The sequence below is a fragment of the Phascolarctos cinereus genome, unplaced genomic scaffold (assembly GCF_003287225.1).
Source record: "Phascolarctos cinereus isolate Bilbo 61053 unplaced genomic scaffold, phaCin_HiC Scaffold_5;HRSCAF=322, whole genome shotgun sequence".
In the NCBI taxonomy this organism is placed as follows: domain Eukaryota; kingdom Metazoa; phylum Chordata; class Mammalia; order Diprotodontia; family Phascolarctidae; genus Phascolarctos; species Phascolarctos cinereus.
In genome coordinates this window covers 77,522,654-77,542,285 of record NW_027555958.1, presented here as the reverse complement: position 1 = coordinate 77,542,285, position 19,632 = coordinate 77,522,654, and the positions used below count along the sequence as shown (strand labels likewise).

The 19,632-nt window shown below is 35.4% G+C and overlaps 1 protein-coding gene across 3 annotated transcripts in view; it reads left to right on the top strand.

The window, feature by feature from the left end:
• The window catches only part of FNBP1L (formin binding protein 1 like), a 112,337-nt gene that overhangs the window by 45,579 nt on the left and 47,126 nt on the right, over positions 1–19,632 (top strand). For all 3 annotated transcript variants that reach the window (XM_020971984.1, XM_078155012.1, XM_020971983.2), the window contains exon 2: positions 9,572–9,687. In XM_020971984.1, the coding sequence (XP_020827643.1) occupies positions 9,572–9,687 (116 nt within the window). The remainder of the gene's footprint in view (positions 1–9,571; positions 9,688–19,632) is intronic.

Here is a 19,632-nt window from a genome sequence, read left to right as displayed (position 1 = left end):
CACCTGAACTGAACCTTAAAGGAAGATAAGAATTCTGTGAAGTGGGAGTGAAAAGGTGCAACATGTCAGAGGTGGGAGATAGCCTTTTTGGTCTGGACTTATGATTTCATCAGTGTAGTGAATTATAGTCTAGGAAACCCTCATTGCCTACAAAAGAAACCTTTAACTTAAGGTCTTACAGAGTTGCTTGGTGGCACTGAGAAGATTTGCCTAAGATCAGTCTCCAGCTCTTAGCACAGTATCTGGCACATAGTAGTCACTTAAATACTTACTGACTTGAAAAGTTATTTTGGTGAGTAGGATGGTGAATTGATTAGGTAGTTTCCTTGCTGTGTTGCAGTTAAGGTTGTTTAACATAAATTTGTAGTGAACCTACTTAGCATGAATTTGCAGTTTGCTTCAGTGTTCAACTGCATGGGAATAAGAGTGAAGACAGTGGCTGGTGTAAGGAGATGGTAGAGATGTGTGTAGAAGTAATTTAATAAAAAATAATTTTTTTAAATGATAAGAAAGGGCTAATTCCTGAGAATAAGGTGGAAGGGAAGGAGAAGAGAGCAAGATAGGACCTAGAGGGGTAGGACTGAATTATAAATAGGATGAGAGGATAGGAGTAGATAGCTTGATTTTCATATAAGTAGCCAGTGAGTCTGAATCATAGGAATTAGAAGAGCAGGAGTGAAAGTTTGCTAGCCACAGTCTGGAGAAGTACTATTTGATTTGAGGGTAGCACCATTAAGGACCTTGATGATTGATAAAAGTAAGTGTAATTTTGTTATTTTAAACTGCAGGAAAGAATGGAGATTAGGTTAGTGTGTTTTATTATACTTTTTGCTTATATCATAAAAATTAATTTTTCTTTGATGTATAGCATCTTGTAAGCTCATTGTTTGCAGTGCTGAAAGTTCAGCTTTTTTTCCTTTGTAACTTTTGCAAGGGTCTTTGTCTCTCAGTTCTAAGATAATGGTATTTTTTTTACATTGTATTCCTAGTACTAGCATAGAGCATAATGCAAAGAAGGTGCTTAATAAATGCTTATTAACAAATTAACAAGGTTGTTATTAGGATAATTATTAGCTCCCGAATGGGTCATTGTGATTACCCTGAGATAGCAGCTGCCTCCTAAGGTCACCAAATATATATTATCTTTAGAATTCTCTCCTTCAAGTCTTGATTGATGAGTCCCAAACCCAGGCTGCTGTTTTGTTAGTGGCCCCAGCAATGCTTAATTGAACTCTTAGTGTTCTCTCCCTCCTCAACTTAGCAAATATTTACTTATTTATGGATTTGAACCAAAGAATAGCTGAAGGGGTTAGTGAAGAGAGTGATGGCTTTATTATTAGAGAGTAGGGAAAGATAATGCCATTCCTGACTAACCTTCTTATTTAAGCTTGTGAGAGAATTCTGCCCATCATAGGGTCCCCCATAGATAATAGTCTCCTATGTCTGAGATGACTGTGTTTTGAAGGTTTACTAAAATTTACCAATCCCTTTGGACTAATTATGATTTTAGAAAAGACTGGCCATGAACTCAGCCATTAGTTGCCATTTGAATATCTTTTTCCCAAATATATTATAGCCCTAACTATACAGTGTTTCCTTTGAAGTCAGTACTATGAAGAAGTAGATTCCAAATATTACATAATGATCCTCCCGTTCTAGTATCATTCGTGGAGTTAGGAAGACACTTAGCTAGCTGTATTACATGGCATACCACTTACTGTCTCAGCCTGTTTCCTCATCTGTAAAAAGGGGGGTAAATAGTAGCACCTACCTCACATTGTTGTGAGATTGTTGTGAGAATCAAATGGGATAACATGTGTAAAGCACTTTGCAAAACTTAAAGTGCTATATAAATGCTAGCTATTATTGTTATCATTATTTTGTCTTTATAACACATACAGCAGAAAATGCCATTTTGTACAACACAGAAATGTAAGAAATAGTTAAGTAAAATATTTATCCCTCTGTTTGATAAACCACAGAACCTTTCATTCACTCATAGCCTAAACAATAAGATTTTCATGTTCAAAAGCTAATAATGTTCTTGTTCAGAATACAGTAAGAGCAGAGGCATTGTATTTTTCAATGAAAGATGTTTTCTTAATCCATTCATAATTAGAAACATCTAGGTCTTTGAAATAAAATTAGAATTGCTTTTGAATGAAGATAAGTAAAATGATTAATAAACAGGCCTTTACTTTCTTCCATTTCATTTGAATGATAGGTATTTTTAAAATTGGAAAACATGAAAAATATTTCATAAATTTCCTATAGCTCTAACTTTTTCATAAATACAATCAATTTATCTTTCTGGACCAGGGTATCAATTTGAGGACTTTGCATTAATTTGTTTAGAACATTCAGTTTATAAAAAATATCAAATATTTTAAGAGGAACTTTTTATTATTAATGTCTTATTAATAATTCTATTTTATTATAATTTATTATATAACAATATATCATATTATAGTTATTTTAATTGAAATTATTTAGTTTTATTTTTAAATTATCACTAAGAAAAATAGACATTTCTTTTTTCTGAAACTTTGATCTATGTTGGCCTTAGGAAGCCAGCGTGTTTTGTGCCGTTTATTGTAGAAGTATACTAAGCTCTGCCTCTATTTGGCCATACAATTTTTCCAAGACTGAGTTTTAGTGGATTGATCTTTTTTTTTAAACAATTGATTCTTTTAACAACTTGAAAGATTATTTGTAGCTCCTTATTGCTATTTCTTGATACAAGACGTTGTATATAAATTGATATTCCATATGTCCAAATTACAGAAAGGGCCATTTTTAAAGTATTTCTGAAATCTAGCATGTTTCTCCTACATTTTGTTATGTGATCAAAAAAATCATTTACATAGAGAATTTCTTTCAGTGTATTATTCTTATTTCCATCAGTTGGTTTGCAAAGTAGCTCTTCTCTGATATCAATTTCAACAGCATGTTTATAATATATAGTGATACAAGTATAAATGATATATATAATATACAATTATATATATAAATGATATATAATATATAATTATATGTAAATGAACATATCTGTCTGTATCTATTGCTGTATTCATTTGCAGTGCAAGGTAGAAGGTTTTAGTTTCATCTTTATACACATGAGCAGTTTACCTTCCTACCATTTTTTTCTGCAAATGGAGTCATTCAAAGCTGCTTTGCTTAGAATTTGCCAGGCATCATTTTAAAATATTGTTTGTAGTTGAAAACAAAATCTCTTCCATTGAATGAAGCCTTTTATGACAGGAATTCGCTAGTCAAACTTATAAGGTACAAGTAATCCCCCCCCCTTTTTAAGTTTGTTTCTACTTATCACAATTCATCTAATTTTCTCTGGAAAAATTACTTGTCTTGCCAAAAAATTTTGCATGTATAATTTTAGCGTATTTCAGTTTATGGGGCTTTATGTTATTCTATAGTTAAAATGTTTACACAAAACAGACACAGACATCTTTCCTTTCTGTCAGTACTAGTATTTGTGAATCCTGGTGATAGATATTCTGGATTGTATTTTTTGACTGCCTTGCAGTTTTTGCCTATCAGTGGGATCTCTGGAACAAAGGTCATGGTCATTTTAGTCACCTTTTTTGTTTTTAAAGCATGAATGATTGGACTAATTCAGTTTTTCCAATAGTGTATGCTTCTCTTCCCATAATTCCTCTAGCATCGATTATTCCCATCTTCGCCTACGTGCTGATGTAAGGTGAAACCTTAAGAGTTGTTTTCATTTTTATATCTCTTATAAATCATTTGGAACAACGTTTTATATGCTTGTTAATAATTTGGCATTCTTTTGAGAATTGTTTATATCCTTTGATCACTTATACATGTGCATATATATGTATGTATATACATGCACACTTACACATACATATGTCTCTCTTGATTAGATTGTAAGCGTCCTGAGGATACTTTTGTTTTTGTATTTTTAATGCCTGCAATAGTACTTGGCACATAGTAGGACCTTAATAAATGCTTGGCTGATACCAATCAGACTACCAAAAATTTATTTTATAGAGCTAGAAAAAATAATAATGAAATTCATCTAGGAGAACAAAAGGGCCAGAATAGCAAGGGAATTAATGAAAAGAAATGCAAGGGAAGGTGGCCTACCCGTCCCAGATCTAAAATCATATTGTAAAGCAGCAATCATCAAAACTACCTGGTACTGACTAAGAAATAGAGTGGTGGATCAATGGAATAGGTTAGGTACACAAGATACAGTAGTCGGTGATTATGGTAATCTACTTTTTGATAAATCCAAAGATCCCAGCTTCTGGGATAAGAACTTGCTATTTGACAGATTGCTGGGAAAACTGCAAAATAGGATGGCAGAAGCTAGGCATAGACGAACATCTTACACTGCATACCAAGATAAAATCAAGGTGGATACACCATTTGGACATAAAGAGTGATACTATAAACAGATTAGGAGAGTAAGGAATAGTTTACCTGTCAGACCTATGGAGAATGGAAGAATTTATGACCAAATAACAGGTAGAGAACATCATGAAATGCAAAATGGATAATTTTGATTACAGTAAATTAAAAAGGGGTTGCACAAACAAAGCTAATGTAACCAAGATTAGAAAGGAAGCAGAAAGTTGGGAAACAATTTTTGCAGCCAATGTCTCTGATAAAGGCCTCATTTCCAAAATATGTAGAGAACTGAGTCAAATCTACAAGATTACCAGTCATTTCCCAATTGATAAATACTCAAAGGATATGAACAGGCAGTTTTCAGAGGAAGAGATTAAAGCTATCTATAGTCTTATGAAAAAATGCTCTAAATCACTATTGATTAGAGAAATGCAAATCATAACAATTCTGAGGTACCACATCACACCTAGAAGATTGGCCAACATGACAAAACAGGAAAATGATAAGTGTTGGAGAAGATGTGGGGAAAATTGGAATACTAATGCATTGTTGGTGAAGTTGTGAATTGATCCAGCCATTCTGGAGAATAATTTGGAACTATGCCCAAAGGGCTATAAAATTGTGCATACCCTTTCATCCAGCAATACCACTTCTAGGTCTAGATCCTAAATAGATGATAAAAATGGGGGAAAGACCCACATGTACAAAAATATTTATAGCAGCTCTTTTAAAAAATTTTTTATTAATTTATTTTGATTTAACAACAATCACTTCCATGTGCTTTTGAGTTGAAATTTTTTCTCCCCCTTCCTCCCCCCACCCTCCCCAAGACAGTGCATAATCTGATATAGGCTTTACATTTACATACCCATGAAACATATTTTTCACATTAGTGAAGTTGTAAGTAAAAATTAAAACCAATAGGAGGAACCATCAGAAAGATGAAACAAAACTGAACAGAAGGTAAAAATAAGTGATAGCAATTCGACTTCCATAGTTCTTTCTTTGGATGTGGACAGCATTTTCCATCCCGAGGCCTCTGGAGATGCCTTAGATCCTTGTAATGCTGATATTAGTCATTGCATAATATGGCTGTTATTGTGTACAGAGTCCTCTTGGTTCTGCTCACTTCACTCAGCATCAGACCATATAAGTCTTTCCAGGTTTTTCTGGTCAGCCTGTTCATCATTTCTTATAGCACAGTAGTATTCCATTACATTCATATACAACAACTTGCTCAGCCATTCCCCAATTGATCAATTTCCAATTCTTAGCCACCACAAAAAGAGCTGCTATGAATATTTTTGTACATGTGGGTCCTTTTCCCATTTTTTTGATATCTTTGGGATATAGCCCTAGAAGTATATAGCAGCTCTTTTTGTGGTGGCAAAGAATTGGAAATTGAGGGGATGCCCATCAGTTGAGGAATAACTGAACAAGTTGTGGTATATGAATGTAATGGAATACTATTGTGTTATAAGAAATGATGAGCAGGCAGACTTCAGAAAAACCTGGAAAGACTTGTATGGGCTGGTGCTGAATGAAGTGAGAAGAACCAGGAGAATGTTGTATACAATAACAGCCGTGTTATATGATGACTAATATTGATAGACTTAGCTCTTCTCAACAATGCAAGAATCTAAGACAATTCCAAAAGACTCGTGATGGAAAATGCCGTCCACATGCAGTGGAGGAACTATGGAATCTTAATGCAGATTGAAGCATACTATTCCTTTTTGTTTGTTAGTTTTTTGTTTTTTTCTTTCTTTCTTGTGCTTTTCTCATTTGGTTCTAATTCCTTACAACACGACTGATGTGGAAATATGTTTAATATGATTGTATATGTATGACCTGTATCAGGTTGCATGCCATCTTGGGGGAGAGAGGAAGGAGGGGAGAAATTTTAAAACTCAAAGTCTTAGTAAAGTGAATGTTGAAAAAAAAAAGTAAATATTATAGCTAGCCCCAGCAAAATAAATAAATGGTTGGCTGTTTAGTTGACTGTCCATTCTGATCTACTTTTCTGTTTAATTGGTTTTTTTAAATAAGTAGTGAATAGTTTTTGATGATTTCTGCTTTTGTAATACCATTTAAAGTCTAGAATGCTATTTTCCCTTTTATTCCTATCCCCCCCCTATTTCCCTTGAGATTATAAACTTTTTTTCTCCTACCAAATGAAATTTGTTATTATTTTACTAGGTCTACAAAGTATCCTCTATAGCAACACTTTTTGTGATAGCTAAGAATTGGAAACAAAGTAGATGCTCATTGATTTGGGGAATGACTAAACAAAATGTGGTATGTGAAGGTAATGGAATATTACTATTCTGTAAGAAATGGCAAATGTGATGAATATAGAGAAGCATGGAAGGGTCTACATGAACTGATCTAGAACAAAGTAAACAATATATAAAATGATTACAGCATTGTATATGGAAAGAACAATACTCCCCTCTCCCCCTATCAAAGGTAAATGTAACAAAATTATAAGGAACAAGCATGACTCTACTGAAAGAGATGTGAGGGGATACTCCAACCAACTTCTTCATGGAGGTAGATACCTATAGGTGTGAGACATTGAATATTTTTTCTAGACTTTTTCTCCCCTCTCTTTTAAAAACAGTACTGTTTGTTATATGGGATGACTCTTTGGAAGGGGGAAAGCTCCTGGGGATAACTAAGATGGTATAGGAAACAAAAAACAAAAATTTATTTTAAAAAATTTGTATATCACAATTTATTATTCACGTGGCCCAACCATGAGCCATGACTATCACTCCAGTTTTGTTATTTATCTTACAATTATATTTATAGATTTTAAGTATATCTTGGTAGATTGACTCACAGGTATTTTATAATACTTGTAGTTATTTAAATTTGTAGTTATTATAACATTCGTAGTATTTTGTTATTATCATTTTGATATACTGTTGATTTGTGGATTTCTTTTATGTTGTTTAATCTTAGACAAGTCACTTAACTTCCTTGGACCTCAGTTTCATCATCTGTAAAATGAGGGAGGTTGAACTAGAAGATGGCCGTCTTAGGTCCCTGCAACTCTAGATAATTTTATGATTCTGTGACTTTAATGAAAGGATTGATTGTGTCTGTTTCTTTGTTAATTCTTTCAGATTTTTACTACTTTATTAGGACAGGTCATATTTCTCATTGCGAACAATGTCAGCTTTTAATTTTAGAGATAGTCTGTTTATCATACATTTTTTCAAAGATCCTTCTCTGCCTATACTTCGTAGTGTTTTTGATCACAAATGAATGTTGCATTTTGTCACAAGTTTTTTCTGCATTTATTGATACAAGTGGTTTTAGGTATTTTTGTAATATGATTATTTTGTTTTCCTAATGTTGAATCATCCTTGCTATATAAATCTAATGATTACCCTCTCCTATTAGTTACATGATCTGGCAATAAATAAATTAAGACAGTTCAGTTTAATTTAAAACCACTGAAAAGTTTAAATGATTATTTATTACCACCCTGGAGCTATTTTTAAGTAGGTTTTTTTTAAAAGAATAAGCTTGTATTGCATTTAATAAAATGAATGACATTGAATGACATTGAACAGTGTTACTGATTACTTCCATGCAAAAATTGTATAACTTGGAGCTTAAAATTAAAACTTTGTACTGAATTGCAATGAGTAAGGTGACTACTTTGTTGACTGATGGTGATAGTTTCAGACTTATTCACATTGAGATTTGACTTCCTTTGTGTATACTGTATTAAATAATTTCCCTGTATTCATTGTCAGTTTTAGTCAGTACATCAGGTTTGTCTCACTTTTGTTGATTTTTGATTTGAACTTTTGTTTCCATTGAAAAAAGCTGATGTATTTATATGAAGAAGTTGTACTCGAAAATACCCATTTATTTTGTCCATTGTTTCTCAGTCCCCCTGAAAATATTTCACTGTCCCCACTCCTATCTTCCCCAAACTGGGCCATAGATTCTTTTTGTATGTCAGTAGTGGAACTGCTCTGGATATATCTAGGATGAACCCACTTATGTCGAGTTCTGCCATAAAGGAAAGAAACCTTTTTAGTAAAGAGAATTCAAGACAAATCTTTGTCATTTATGGTCATTCCACATTCTGTGTTTCTTTTAGCATTTCTTTTTTGGTATCTGGGTGGTACAGGGACTAGAGTGTTGAACTTGGAGTCAGGAAGACCTGAATTCAAATCATGTCTCCCATCCTTTAGAAGTCTGTGATTCTGGGCCAAGCCTCTAATTATCCTTTAGTCTCAGTTTCTTCCTTGATAAAAAGAGATAATATTAGAACCTACCTTATAGGGTTGTGAGGATACAATTAAATTTACATACGTAAAACACTTTTTAAACTTTAAAGCACTACATAAATGCCAACCACTGTTGTTGTTATCCAAAACAAAAGTAATTTGTTTTGTTATTCACTTATTAACCCAGACATTCAAAACTAAGATATTTAAATTTTGTACTACATCTACCAGTTATTGAGTCATCATTCTTTTTATTTCTATATTATATATTGCAGTATATTTTAAAGATATTTATTTTGCTTTATAAATATCATAATGTTAAACTTATGTGTGACTCAGGTTAGCTTCAAGTACAGATGAGACAATGCACCTCCCTTCCATCTTTGCAGAAGTTGGGAGTACTAAGAGTACGTGGAACCTTGCATATGTCAGACTCAGTTGATGTGTTGGTTAATTTTACTGAACTGCTTCTTTCTCCCTCCCTATTTTTATTCTTGTTTACAGAGGATGAGGAAGGTATATATTCAGAAATGAAGTCCAGAAATGAAAAAAATATCAAAAAAATGGGAAGGAGGGAGAATAGGAATAATTAATTATCAAAAATATTGTCTCGCTGTATCCTATATCAAATAATTCGGTAAATACATTTAACCACAGTAGGGCAGGAAGTGTGTTCACTTCATAGGAAGTAAAATGAGTGAATTTGGAATCAGAATTCCTGATTTTAACTCATGATCCTGCTAATTAATATCTGTGTTTCCTTGGAAAAATAATCATACTTTTCTGTATTTGTTTCTGTAGTTAGAAAATGAGTAGATTGGAATGAATGACCACTCAAAATTGCTGATCCTGTATCAGAAGTTGACTAAATATTTTTGAATAAATATTTAAGGTTTTAATACATTTTTTTTCTTATTTTATAGGATCAGTTTGATAATCTAGACAAGCATACACAGTGGGGGATTGACTTCCTGGAAAGATATGCAAAATTTGTTAAAGAGAGGATAGAAATTGAACAGAACTATGCGAAACAGTTGAGGTAAGTTAATTTTCCATTTATCTATTAAAAATCTACAACCAATTAATAATAATTATTTTTCATAGATGATTGGTAGATAAATGTATAATCAGAGGAGTTAGGTTCTTAATTTATATGATATCATTTGTTGCTTTTTGTGCCAAGAGTTTTTCCCCAGATGCTTATGCTTACTACTAATATGAATGATCACTTTCCTTTTTAGTTCTTAAACCTGAAAGAATATTTTTACAAAATTTTGGAATTTGAGGAGATCTTAGGGGTCATCTAGTGCAACTCAATCCCAGACAGAAATCCTTTCAGCATCACTGACTAGTCAAGTGGGTCATCCATCTTCTGCTTGAAGCAGCTTCATTCTACTATGGGATAGCAGTGACTATTGGAAAGTTTTTCCTTGTATCAATCCAAAATCTACCTTTTCAGTTTCCATCCTTTGTTCCAGTTTTTGTCCTCTGGAGCTAAGCAGAAAAAGTTTAGTCTCTTTTTTTCCCAAGACAGCTTTTCAAATACTTGAAAACTACTATCAGGTACCCTCTAAATCTTCTTTACTCCAAGCTAAGTATTTTCATTCAACTGATCTTTTGGCTTGATTTTCACTCCACTCACTGTCCTGGCTGCCCGTTTCTGGATGCACTCAGATTTACCAATATTCTTACTGATAAAAAGTACTATAGATATGACTTGTGCATAGTCCAGTGGACTATGACTCACCTTGTCTGGTCACACTGTTCCTCTGTTAATGCAATCTAAGGCCACATTAGCTTTTTTCTTTTCCTTTTTCCTTCAGTATTATATTTTTGACTCATTAATATTGTATGCTACAGTGTCTGAATCTTTCCCCACAATCTATAGTTTGTGGAGAAAACACATCCTCCATTTATGAAGTTGATTTTTAAAATCTTAAGTTTAGGATTCCTTATTTATCTTCATTACATTCCATCTGCCTAGATTTGGCTCATTTTTCTAGCCTTTTGCAATCTTTCTGTATCTTGACATCGTTATCCAGTGTATTCCCTATAATTATTTCTTCCCTATCTTTCCTAGGCTGGTAGTATACTCATTAATTCAGTCCTAATACTGATCTGCATTGAAGGTTTAACTTGCTCTGTTTTTCCATTGGGGTCAATTTGACCTTGTTTAAGGTAGGCTGGTGGCCTTCCATTCCTGGAGGCTTACCATGTTGGTACCAGACACCTAATCAGCTTTATTACTCATGCAGCTCAGAATTCCCCAACTCAAAACCTTCCACCAGCCTTACCCTCCTCAGCAGCAAATTACAAGTATGGGCCACCATATGTGCTGCAGACAAGTTTAAAGTTAACCCTTTGAATGTTACCTTTTAAAGTTACCTTTTAAGTTGCTTGTTACTTCTGCTCCCTCTCTCCTAGTGAGGGAGGTACAGCTTTCCTTTGGAGAGGTATAAAGCTACAGTCCATCATGACAGGGAAACACAAACCTATCTTCAGTTCCTCTTTAAGAGATGGAATACTAAATAGGAACTTTTTATTTCACTGTATTCATTTTTCGTTTTAGAAACTGTCTTTCACAGGATCGCAGGGAGTGTGATGATAGGGTTAGAGCTGTAAGGAACTCCAGAGGCCATCTAGTCCAGCCCTCTCTTTTTACTGATGAGAAAACTCAGGGCTGGGCAGGTGAAATGACTTGTCCAAAATCGCAGGAGATGGCAGGGCTAGGATTTGAAAAGGGGCCTTTGACTAGAGCTACTGTGCCATGCTGTCTCACCACAGTTTTAAAATAAGTTTTTCTTGTCTTCAACAGTGTTATCAATGTTGGAGTCAGATGGTGTAAACATATTTTTCTTTCCAGTTCTTGTCTACAAAGTTTTCCTTAATCTCTTTGGTTTTCCTTTCTTCTTGACTTGTCAGCTATATGGAGGGAAAGGCAGGGATATGGAAGACAAATAACTTGTGGTTTTATTGCCATGTGCCTTTTTTCCCCTTATGACATTTGAGATGTCTTCTTACTTGCTGATGTAATTATTACAGCATTTGACTTACATTTGTTTCCTTGAGAGGCAATGGAAGGAATGCAGGACTTGGAAATCTAGCTCTTATATCTTTTTTTTAAATCTCTTCATGTAATCTCTGCAATGCCTTATACTTAAGAATAGTTTTCTTTAAAGTTGTTCACTCAGCATTTTCACTCCACTTCAAATAAATGTTCTAGGACTTATCACAGAGGCAGTAACCTGATATGAATATTAAATATTCCTCCTGTCTTGATTTAACTGAAATAGGATCAGAGAATGAGCTTGTAAGTATTAAGAAATCAAATAAGCTCAAAGGAATGTATGTATGTGTGTATTTTTGTATGTTATGTTATAATTATATAAAATAGACACTGTAGCTTCAAATGAGAAACAAGTGAATGGCCTTACTTTGTTGAGAATAAATATTTGTAAAGGCGGAACCAAGATGCCAGAGTGGTAGGAAAGAGAGTTCTCTGTCTCCCTTTCCACACACAACTCCTTCAAATTGATCTAGCAAATGCACCGGACTAAATCTTGATCAGGAAATCCAAGAAAAAAATCACAGTGAGTCATTTTTCTAGCCCCCCTTGGCACAGGGAAATAGAGAGGTCTATGGACAATGGGGACAGGGTTTGTCCAGGAATGCTCTATGTAGAGCATCCTAGCACAGGACGAGAAAAGTTCCCAGATCCAACTTGTGGCGCTAAATTTGTGTAGGGTATAGTAACAGGTACGAATTGGCAGCTTAGTCATTTCCTACTTAGTTGGGGATCGCAGATTCAGGGCTTACTGAGGAGGTAGCCTGTACCTAAGGGTGGTATTCCAGGGTGAGGAGTGGTTATGGGCACTAGCCTGTGTACTGAGCAAGGAGTAAGTTTAGAAGCCTGCAGTACTGATGTGGTTTAGACTCTGGAGCAGAGCAGGGTTTCACTTCTAGCTTCCAGTCCAGTTTGAAGCCTGTTGAGGAATAACTAGGGCAAGAATTCCAGATGAAAGGGAAGCCTTGAGTGTTATCACTCTGAACCAGTAGAACTTTCCAACTAGCTATATGTGTGTGTGTATGTTTGGTAATTACTGAGTCCAGCAGCAGTCTACTGGAACTCCAAATGTACTAAGCTTGTAAGCTTAGACACAAACCCAGGTGAGGAACTTGCAGAGCTATGCAGGGTAGAGTTGCAGTTAGACTTCAGCATGGACAGACCACCTAGCATAAAGTCCAAAGTCAGGAAGTAGGCTGGAAGAATGAGCAAACAAAAAAAGCTGACCATAAAAGAGCTACTGTGGTAACAGGGAAGCTCAAGACTCAAACTCAGAAAAGAAATGACCCCAAAACCATCTGCAAGCAAAGCCTCAGAGAAACACAGCTTGGGCACAGATTCCTCTAGAATTCCTGTTAGAGATGAAGATTTTTTAAAAATAAATGAAATGAGAAGCTAGAGTAAAAAATTTGGAAAGGGAATTAATATCCTTGTACAAAAGTTTTTACAAAACCTTTCCTGTGCAGCAGACTCTCTGAAAATTAGGATGGATCAAATATAAACTAAGGACTGTCTGAAACAGTAAGAAATATTAAAACAAAGTTGACTGGGAGAAAAAAGGAAAATGTAAACTATCTCATAGCAAGAACAACTGACTTGGAAAACAAATTAAGGAGAGGTATTTTAAGAATCTTTAAACTATCTGAAAAGATATCTTGGAGCCAGTGGGCAAAATAAAAATTTTGTGAAAAAAGTGGGGGGAAAAGAGTGAAAAAAGATCTACCAGTCATCTAACTTTTAAAGGAAACCCCAGAATGAAAATTCCCAGGAATATTATAGCCAAAATCCAGAGCTTCTACATCAAAGAAAAAATACTTCAGGCAGGCAGAAAGAAAGAATTCAGGTGCTGAAGAGTCACATCATACACAGTTTAGTGGCTACCACTATAAGTGGAGAACTTGGAATATGATATTCCAGAAGGCAAAGGATATAGATGTGCAACCAAGAATAACCAGCAAAACTGAGTGTAATCCTACAGGAGCAAATGGAGCCTTAATGAAATAGAGGAATTCCAAGCAATCCTGATGAAAAGACCAGAGTTGTTGAGAAGCTCAGAAGTGTAAATACCAGAATCAAAGAAATGCAAAAAGGTAAACATTAAAAAAAAAGGATTGAAAAAAGATAAATTGTTTGCATTCTAATACAGGGAGATGATACATTGTCCATTTTGAGCCCTGCTGTCATCAGAGGTCATAGAGAGAGTCTGATTAATTAGACAGAAGACCTGAAAGTAGTTCTTTTATGACTGAGTGATCTTAAAAGAAGAATGAAAAGAGAGGCAAAGAGGAATATACTGGGGAGAGAAAGAGATAGTGAGTTTAGAGAGCAGCTAACACTTGACACTCATTCTCAATTGAACTTGTCAAAGGCAGAAAGAGGGTACACACACACACACACACACACACACACACACACACACAGAGTTGGGCACAACAAAACCATTTCACAAAATAGAGAAATGGGGGAAAATAGGCAAGTAGAAAGGGGAAAATAAGAGGGAGGGTAGGTGAAGAGTGGGATTAGTCCTAAGCCAAAACAAACTCTTAACTAAGGATGCACAAAAATATTTATAGCAGCTCTCTTTGTAGTGGCAAAGAATTGCAAACTGAAGGGATGCCTATCAATGGGGAGTGACTGAATAAGTTATGGAAATGAATGCTCTTGTGCTGTAAGAAATGATGAAGAAGATGGTTTCAAAGAAATCTGAGGAGACTGGTATAAACTGATATGTAGTGAAGTGAGCACAACCAGGAGAATAATTTATACAGTGACAGCAATATTGAGAAGACAGACAATTTTGAAAGAATAAGAACTTTCATCATAGTAATGACCAACCATTCATATTCTCATTCACTCTCACTCACTCTCTCCCTACCCTTACCCCAGTGTGGAAATTTTTTTGTTTGACCATACAGGAATTTTATGGTTTTATTTTTCTTTCTTTCTCAATTAGACAGGAGGGGACAAGACTTAGGAAGGAGAGAAGGCAGATTTTTGTTGATTGAAAAAAATTTAATTAAAAATAAATATTTGCTTTTAATAAACTTGGTGTCCAGGTCACTAATTCAGTTGTTTTGTTTCCACACAATTTATAGTGTTTCCATTATAAAATAGTTTTTGCATGTGCATTTTGCCTCTATATTCTATAGAAGCACAGCTAGAAAGCAAAAAACTAGAAAGACCACCTTGTGTGATCTCACTTTAACAGGTGAGAAAATGGATTCCTAGAAAGGTAAAGTGAATTGTCTCCATGTAGATAATTTTTGAATGAATTTTATACCAGCACTGAAATCTCCAGTGTTCTTTCAGGTACTTCATATTGCCTTTCCAATTCAATATGATTAAATTTAAAGAGCATTTATGGAGTACCTACTATATGCCCAGGTAGTGTGGTAGGCTGAAATAGTCTCTGTCCTTATGGACCTTACATTCTACTCTACAGTATAATTTACTTGTCTTTAGGTTTTGGCAGTGGCTAGAATTACCAAAATTAAATCTAAAAAGAAGGAAAAAGTTGTAATAAGAGAACTCATAAGAAGCATTCTGTATCATTACTGCTGGCCTTTATCACCAATCCCAATATAGCACTTTATTTTCATATGGCGTAGCCCAAATACAATTACACTTTAATTTGGTCAAAGATTCTTACCAGTTTCTGTGATAAAATACTAAATAAGCAGGTTACATACTGGGCAGGTGGTAACACTCACAGTGGTCATTTGATTGTAGTATTTTATCTTTAGTATTGAATAGGAATGTAAATTTAGATTTGAAAGTGATCTTAGGGGTCATCGAATCTAGTACCCTCATTTTGCGAGTGAAGAAACTGAGGCCCAGAGAACTTAAATGAATTGCCCAGGATTCCACAAATAGTGGAACTACCTAGTATTTGAACCCAGATATTAGTGACTTCAAGTCTAGCACTCTTTTCTCTACATCATGCTGCCACTAGCACAAATGCTTCAGAGAATGTATGCTGTATAGCTCTATTTTACATGCTGTAAATCCAAGCCAAATAAATTTAGTTTATCATTGTTTTGTTCTATTTTTTTAAAGTGTTTTTCAACTAAAGAAAAAATACAAAAGAATGTTCAGTCTTGTGTGGTCACCTTCCACTCCTGAAAGCACAGTGACAGAGTGGTAGAAAATATAAAACTTTCTATGGTCATTAACTTTTAGTAGTATAAAATGTGAGCTCTTTGTCTAGTGACTTAGTGAATAACATTTTACCTGAGGAACTGAATCATTTCAATTTTGATGTTGTTATGATTGAGACCAGACAACCAGAGGAAGTTACAGCTAAATGAAAGGATGTCTGATTTTCTGCCAAGGCGACCTGAATATAAGGCAGGCTGTCTAGCTTCTTCATACCTACTCTAACAAAACTGTGAAGTTAGCACAATGCTGAATAGTGATGAAGAAATCCAACCAGAAATTATAGGGACTTCTTCTACACTAGAAATGGTGGAAGCCACCCTACCCATACCTTGTAGCCTGCCAAGGCTCTTGTGTCAGCAAGTAGTGAGAGTAGAAGGCTTTCCTGAGAAATCCCCAATGTAGAGATCTTGAAAATCCTCGGAGTAGTAGATGAGAGTTACCAGCAAATCAGTTGGTACAATGCCACAGTTAATAAGACTCTCAGGTCCCTGACACCCTGTCCTGAGGTCCTAGAGAGGGCCCTTAAAGATCCAGGGCTCAAAATCTTAAGGATTGGGGTGTTTGGTGGGGGGGTGAGCGGGTGGTTATGCCCTGGGAAAGGGTCAGCAAAAAACCTCAGGGGACCCAGACCAAAATCAAGTAGAATTGATCATCCCACCCAAAAGTACATGAGGGAGCAGAGTCTGGCCTTGTCACAGAGCCCTAATTCAAGAAATAAAAGCTAGACAGATGAATAAATCAAACAGCAGTATAAAAATTTTATTAAAAATCTAACTACATAATAACTACAAGCATTTGCTTCCTTGGATGATATCTGTGAGGCTTGGACTTAAAGCAGGAGCAAGGGTCTGGGAGTGCTGCCATTTCCAGACCTCTTAGACTTACTCTGTGGGTCGCAGGTGGTTTTGGTGATGTCAAGGAAGTTAGACCCCCCTTCTCCTTAGCAACTGGTCCCTTTAATTATGGCTGTGGGACCTGGGTTAGAAGCAAAGGCTAGTGGTCTAGGGGACACTGCTATTCCTAAGGCCTTTGGGCTCTGGGTTTTGGATTATATTAGTCAGGATCTGAAGGGAGGGGGTGATAATGACTTTCCTAATGCATGCTGCCTCTTTTCTCTTTTTCAAAGAAAACTTTGCTGCTTTCTTTATCTAGACTGCCTCACTCACCTTAGGGGTGTTAGCAGTTGGTGGAGATACTTAGCCCTTTCTACATAGGAGTTGCTTTCCCAGATGATAGCTGTGTGGGCTGAGCTAGAAGTAGGATTGGTGGTCTGATAATGCTGCCACTCCTGCAGCTCTTGGGTTTACCTGCAGTTGTTAGTGATAGTGAATGGTGGTAAAGAAAATGGTCTCATTCTCAATAGTTGTAGTGCTTCATAATGTGGTCCAGACTAGAAGCAGGGCTAATGATTTGATAGGCACTGTTATTCCCATGTTCTTTGGGTTGGAGGGAAAGGCATGGTGATTTGACTATCCTGTCACATGCCTTCTCTTGTTGGTCCCTCAGGGTGTTTGCTGCTTTAGCTAGATCCAGCCTGGAGATTTAGATTTGGGACTTATTTGTGTAGAGGTTGATTCCACATGGGTGAATGAAATTTTCCAAGAAAAAAAGTATAAGTAGAGAAGAGTGCTAAAGAAATACTCACTTTAAGAATCTGAGAAGAAGAAACACAGGATCAGTTAGAGGGAAGCAGAGGAGAACCAGGAAAATGTAGTGTTAAGAAGGGTTATGTTGAACAATGTCAAATGTAGTAGGAAGATTGAGGAAGATGAAGATGCAAAGAAGCCACTGAATATAATATATTTTATGTTATTGATGTCTTTTCTGGAGAACAATTTCAATGCAATGGTGGAGACAGAAGCCATGTTTCAATAATAATAGCTAACATTTATATGCTGCTTAACTCATTTGATCCTCATAACAACCCCATGAGGTAGATGTTATCCTGATTTTATATATGAGAAAACTGAGGCTGAGAGGTTAAGTGACTTGCCCAAAGTTATATGCCTAGTAAATGGCTGAGACAGGTTTTGAACTCAGATTACCAAGTCTTGTATTTTATTCACTACCCCACTTAGTGCCTGCCTGTAGATGAGAATTAATAATAATAATAGCTAATATTTATATAGTGCTTAATATGTGTCAAGCATTATGCTAAGTGCTTTGTAATTATTATTTCACAACAACCCTGGGAGGTAAACACTATTATTATTATTATCCCTATTTTACAGATGAGAAAACTGAGGCAACTAGCAGTTAAATGACTTGCCTGTGGTCACACAGCTAGTAAGTGTATGAGGCTGGATTTGAACTCAGGTCTGCTATAACTTCAGGCCCAGAAAATTATCCATTGCACTACCTAGCTGTCCCGTTTAATGAGGGAAAGGAGGTATTGTGATGTGTATGAATAACTTTCAGAAATTTTACACATAAAAGATGGGTGAAGATAATTGGTGGAGATAGATGGTCTAATGGAATAATTTTTTATATTTTAGAATTGGGAAGAACTGATTAGAATATTTGTAGAAGCTAGAAAGAAGGGAGAGAGTGAATATGTCTGTAACAGGACAATTGGTAGTAGAAAACCTGCAGAATTCCAGTGTATCTAGAAATGGTATGTAATGAAAATTGAAGAAACTGCTGGAAGAACCTGGAAAAGAGAAGACTAGGTGGGTGAAATATTTAATAACTATCTGAAGATATTTTAAGAATGATTAAAAAGTAGGAGGGATTACATTTCTTCTGTATAATTCCACAGACTTTCCTTCCATATAAAGAAGAATATTAAATTTGCTCTAGAACATTAGCCTTATTAAATAGTGAAATGGATTTCCCTTTGAGTTAGCGACTTTCTGGTCATAGAAGTATTCAAGCAAAGACTTGACATACCTATCAGGTATGTTGCCGAAGAGGTTTCTCCATGAGTGAGAGATTGGATGAAATGATCTCTAAAGTTCCTTTCTGGTCTAAGATTCTGTGATTTAGTCATTCATTTTTAATTCAGATCATTTCAATATCATATTTTCCTTCTAATGTCTAGTTAGATCATCTACGCTAAACGGAATTAAGGTAAATATTGAGGGAGAAGGGAGGTGGAAAATATTGGCATGTGAAACATTTCCAGGAGTAATAAAGGCCTGGTTGAGGTGTTTCATTGGAGTGGAGGAGAGACTTAGAATTGAGGGCCCTATTGAAAGAATACTAGGGATAAGGAATACTGGAGAAGATAACGTAAAAATAATGGAGGGTACCATAGATAAAGTTGGCCTGCATCAAAGTTTTGCCTTGGCTCACTGCAGAAAGGGGAGGAAACTTCTCTTATGGCCAGTGTGATGTAGTTTACTTGCATTTTGGGTTAAATAGGCTTTTGTGGACTAACCTTGAAACCTTGACCATCATGTGTGCACATATGTACGTGTATGTGTATGTATAAATCTATATCTCTGCAGCGAAAATGGGTTGTAAGTTCTAGACATTTTAAATGGAGTTTAGGAATACTTCTTTTTTTGTTGTTGACATTTCCTGTATCAAGACAGTGTTGCCAGCATTAGCAGAATCAAGTAAGGTTAATATGGCAAGACTTTATCAAAAAAGTGATCCTTGATCAGTATTAAAGGCCATCAAAGCAGTTTTATTGAGTAGTGACATTAATTTTTTTTTTAACTTTTTGGTGAGGCAATCGAGGTTAAGTAACTTGCCCAGCATCACACAGCTAGTAAGTGTCAAGTGTCTGAAGTTGGTTTTGAACTCAGATCCTCCTGA